Genomic DNA, 4643 nt, shown 5'->3' on the forward strand with positions numbered 1-4643 from the left:
TTCGCATTCAATCCGAAGTTGCCCTTGCGTTAAAACATCACTATTAAAATATTTAAAAAATATTTAAAAGTTTAAGACTTTTGAAGTAAGATATAAAAATGTTAGGCTGCTTCTTAATACAACCTCAAGACATCTCCCAACATCGGGATAAATTAAGAAGCAGCCTAACATTTTTATATTTTACTTCAAGTGCCATGGGGAAGAAGGGAATGAGTGCACTGGCAGGGCATGATGTTGTTGGTGGCAGCGTGTCACCCCTGTTGGTGAGCTCTGCAGGAACACTGCTGGGTGGTTAGAATATCTCACAGCATAAACATCTTCAGGCCACACTGGACCACATTCATGATAGCACAATGGTCTCAGTGGAATGCTGAAACAAAGTGAACAAAATTCCGTTTCCTAGTATTATGTGAATCAAAGGGTTAAACACAATAATCTTTTTGTTATGTCCTTCCGCATAATTTCTGCTGTACACAGATCTATGTGCATGATATCTCCAATCTCTACCACTTCTTCCCACATTTCCCTCTTGATACCTTGCAAAGTTACTTCCTCTCGTCTTACTGTCTATTAGTATCCAGCCAGCTGGGTGACTCTCACATTCAGAAAATAATTCTTAAGCCCTTCTCAACATCCTTGCTCTAGCCACATTCATTTTCTTTGCATGACCAAGCAGTTGCAAACATTCCTCTTATAATTACATCCCTTCTCATTTTTCTATCAACACCTTCCAAAAATATTATATCCATTACATGCATTACAGTAGGAATAATTAACTTCCACAAAGCAACACACTCTGCTATCCAGTACCATACCATCTGCATATTCTCACACAAGAAGCAAAACTTTCACATAAAACATATCATTTCTATAAAGTTACTTAAGAAGAAAAGTTTCTAGTGTTTAGAAAAGAAGCAAACATACAAAAACTGCGAACTACATAACTCCATACATTTCCCACATTTAAGTAACTCTGCCAATTTAATCACGCACATTGCTTGCTTCACTGTTTCTGTACTTCAACTAAGTCCCATTTTCAAAGGATCTATCACCAATTTCATATTCACATATTAGCTTGTATTTAGTAATTAGAAAATTATTTGTTGCAGTTGCTATTGGCATGTATTCTCACCTCCCTCTGTTGCTGGTATTAGGATGATGTCGTGGTGATCTAGGACGGGCCCCTGTGTAGACCCATGAATTATGTCCATGTGGACCAGGGGTGGGAACTGGGGTAGACAATTCCTTGATCCCACTGTTTCGATCTTCCTGTACTCTCTGCTGCCTGATTGATGCATTTTCACCCTAAGAAGGAAAGCAACTTTCTTTTATGTCAATACTGTGCTATGAAATGCACTCACTACTCTCACTGAGTTATTCCACCTCCTAAAAGGGGATAAATTATGAAATATTATTGTAGAGAAGTCACTCCTCAAGGAATGAGCAGTGGACTGAGAAACTGAAAGTCAGAAATTACATATCTGGATCACTGATTTTCTGGATATTGTCCATCATCTTGTATTCTGAACGAACTTAACGTCTCATAAACACTGATCTGTCCCTGTCCCTGAGGTGAAGGGGTCCTACTTAGGTAGACCCATTTGAAGGAGCAAATATTAGTCACAGAATAATCTAAGTCAATCAACTATATCTACATATGCAGCTGTGATCATGTTCTGTCATTGGGAGATCAATAATAAGAAAAGTGGACATTCCATTAAGGCCTAAAACCAAAACCAAATGCAGGAAAAACAATGCAGAAGACATCTGAAATTTACATGCCATGCTATACTCTCCTACTGCTAGTAGAAAATCACTGGCTTCTGTGATGTTAGTCATCAATCTAGTACACAGATACCAACTTTTCAAACATATCTTCTGCCTCCATATTATTGAAGATGAACATCAGTCTAGCACATAGTACCAACTTTTCAGGCATATCTTCTACCTCCATATCCCTGATGATGGAGGCAATATGCTCCTCTCGACTGTCGGTAAACCAATACCAGATTGCATGGCGTAACATCCCACAGGACAGTAATCCTGATGTGAGATTTGAGGTTACTGCTGCACTGTGAGGACTACTCTCTTCTCGGATACGATGGCATGTAGTCTGGTGTACATTTACCAACAGTTTGCAGGAACAAGCTGTCTCTGTCTTCAGGGTACAAGAATATGGAGGAAACATATTCATCCAACCAGATTACACATTCACACATCCCAGAAACAGTAATTTTTCATAGTCACTGGAGTGAGAACCTCCAATTTCTTAACATAAAATGATTCGTGGTAACAGTGTTGGTCAATAGACCATGCTTCAGTNTACCTGCTGTTGCCTATGTGCATAATTTGCAATGTGACCATATGAAGGTCATCCTGAGAGTGCATTCTGCTCAGGAGCAACTCTACAAAGTTCTGACTGCACCTGGAAAGGTGGATAAAGCTGATAATGATGGTTGTGCGGTGTGCAGTGGCCAAACTGATGGACCTGTAAGGTAAATCCAACAATCACCCAAAGTTACAAAAAATATATGTTCAACTACTTGACTGTCAATTTACAATGCAAACTTTTATTTAAAAAGCTAATTCTTGCTATTCTGTTTCAAACATCATGCTCAGCTTGGTGGTCCCTAAGAATACAGTGAAATCTCAATTTAAGATTTCTTCAGACACCAGTGAATTTGAACATCAAACTGAGGAAAACCTTAAATTGAGATGATTTGAGTTTACTAGCTTGAGGGTCATTAGAACTGAACATTAAATGAGGGAAATCCTTCTACAGAGGAATATTATATGTGGTTTCCATTTCTGCATCATAAGATGACAGCAGTGAAAACTATTATTTCTCTGNCCCGAAACGCCAGGATGCGAGCCGTTCCTCCTTCTTTCCAGTTAAAGCCCTTGGCTGACATCAGGTCAGCTGACCTTGTCCCCCCCTTTCCTGGACGCATGCCGAGCTTTCGTGCGTAGTACAAATGAATGTATTGCTCTCTCTTCCCGTTGACCTAGGAAGGTAACATCGATGCGTTGAAATTTGGTTTCGCTATGTTGAATTGATTTTGTGAAAATTTGGTTTCGGCCGTAGCAGTGTCTGAAGGGGGAAGAGTGCCCTCACGACATGGTCAAGGGTGGATCAAGTCGTGAGGTAAATCTTTGAGTTTGTAATTCAGGAATACAAGTAAGTGACTTACTGTTGTAGATGGTTTCCTTTCGATTATGAATGCCGTGTGGCGTAAGATAATTTGGTTTTGTTTAGGGTTGTGTTAAACCACTTTGAGCAGTGTCCCTTGACCCTGTGGGTAAAGAACCCAGTTCTTCTACCCACTCAGACCCGTGAACCCCTGCTCAAATGGGTAAGGGACAGGCTCATAAGAAACGACTTGCTTGTAACGTGATGTACTATGCCTCCCCAAGGTCGAGTAAGGGATCTCGGGAGAGGAAAACCACTGTCGGCACTATGGGCCAAGCTGGACGGATCGGCTAGTCCGAACTGGTAGGGAACACACTGCACAAGTATACATAAACACTGGCGTTTCCAAACATATAAATAAATGTATATTGATAACATATGTATACAGGTGGACTCTGCCTGATGGGCAGGGACTGGTCAGAACATGTGATAAATAATTAATACAGAACTACACTGTGCCTAGCCGCACAGAACTCAAGTCAGGCACGCCTCATGGCGTCTTTCTACTTCTCCAGTACAAACATGTACTTAAGCAAGCCTTGAGGGCACAAGGAAATATAAACAGGTTACATACACGCCTGAGGGGCGATCTGCTGTTTAACACAACCCAAAACAAAACCAAATTATCTTACGCCACACGGCGTTCATAATCGAAAGGAAACCATCTACAACAGTAAGTCACTTACTTGTATTCCAGAATTACAAACTCAAAGATTTACCTCACGACTTGATCCACCCTTGACCATGTCGTGAGGGCACTCTTCCCCCTTCAGACACTGCTACGGCCGAAACCAAATTTTCACAAAATCAATTCAACATAACGAAACCAAATTTCAACGCAGCGAAGTTACCTTCCTGAGGTCAACGGGAAGAGAGAGCAATACATTCATTTGTACTACGCACGAAAGCTCGGAATGCGTCCAGGAAGGGGGGGGACAAGGTCAGCTGACCTGATGTCAGCCAAGGGCTTTAACTGGAAAGAAGGAGGAACGGCTCGCATCCTGGCGTTTCGGGGGGGGGACTCCAAGGAACTTCACGAAGAAGAACCGTTGCACGGTTCAGGATGTCACCCTCTCCCCAGACGCCAAAAAAAAAAACACACTCACACCTCTTCACTGGGGCCACTCGCCATCCATGCATGACGACGCCTTTTCACTCCTGGGCTCTAGCTGCCTGCCAGCCGAAAACACTCGAGCAAACAGTCCTCGCTGGTTTCCTGCCATGCAGAAACCGGCCACACATGCGCGGAAGTGCTCCCTTCCGGAGAGCTGGTGGAGCCACCCAGTCCATTTCTCCGGCACCACCGTCACATAACACTTGGCCGTTCGCACGCCGACAAGTCAGGAAGGGAGGCCCAACTTCTAGCGGCGAATTCCCGGCCCACAGGAGTCCGAAGGTCCAACTCCTCGTCGGAGACATAATACCAACACACTCTCACTGACGACACAAGTTC

General features: G+C 42.7%; 1 protein-coding gene across 1 annotated transcript; it reads right to left on the bottom strand.

Annotated features, from left to right (window-relative positions):
* Positions 1 to 113: 113 nt before the first annotated feature.
* Positions 114 to 4381, bottom strand: LOC111869250. Its single transcript, XM_033753359.1, has 4 exons — positions 4297 to 4381; positions 2327 to 2488; positions 1133 to 1305; positions 114 to 370 (listed from the first exon to the last, which is right to left on the bottom strand). Exons 1-4 carry the CDS (start codon positions 4320 to 4322, stop codon positions 360 to 362), a joined length of 372 nt encoding a protein of 123 aa, XP_033609250.1. The 5' UTR covers positions 4323 to 4381; the 3' UTR covers positions 114 to 359.
* Positions 4382 to 4643: the final 262 nt, after the last annotated feature.

Source organism: Cryptotermes secundus, unplaced genomic scaffold (genome assembly GCF_002891405.2).
Source record: "Cryptotermes secundus unplaced genomic scaffold, Csec_1.0 scaffold5316, whole genome shotgun sequence".
NCBI lineage: Eukaryota > Metazoa > Arthropoda > Insecta > Blattodea > Kalotermitidae > Cryptotermes > Cryptotermes secundus.

Coding starts and splice junctions, on each gene's coding strand:
- LOC111869250 (XM_033753359.1), bottom strand. CDS start 4,322: ATGGCGAGTGGCCCCAGTGAAGAGGT. Junction 2,489..4,296: donor AGTGGCCCCAGTGAAGAGGT/GTGAGTGTGTTT, acceptor TTTACCTTACAG/GTCCATCAGTTTGGCCACTG.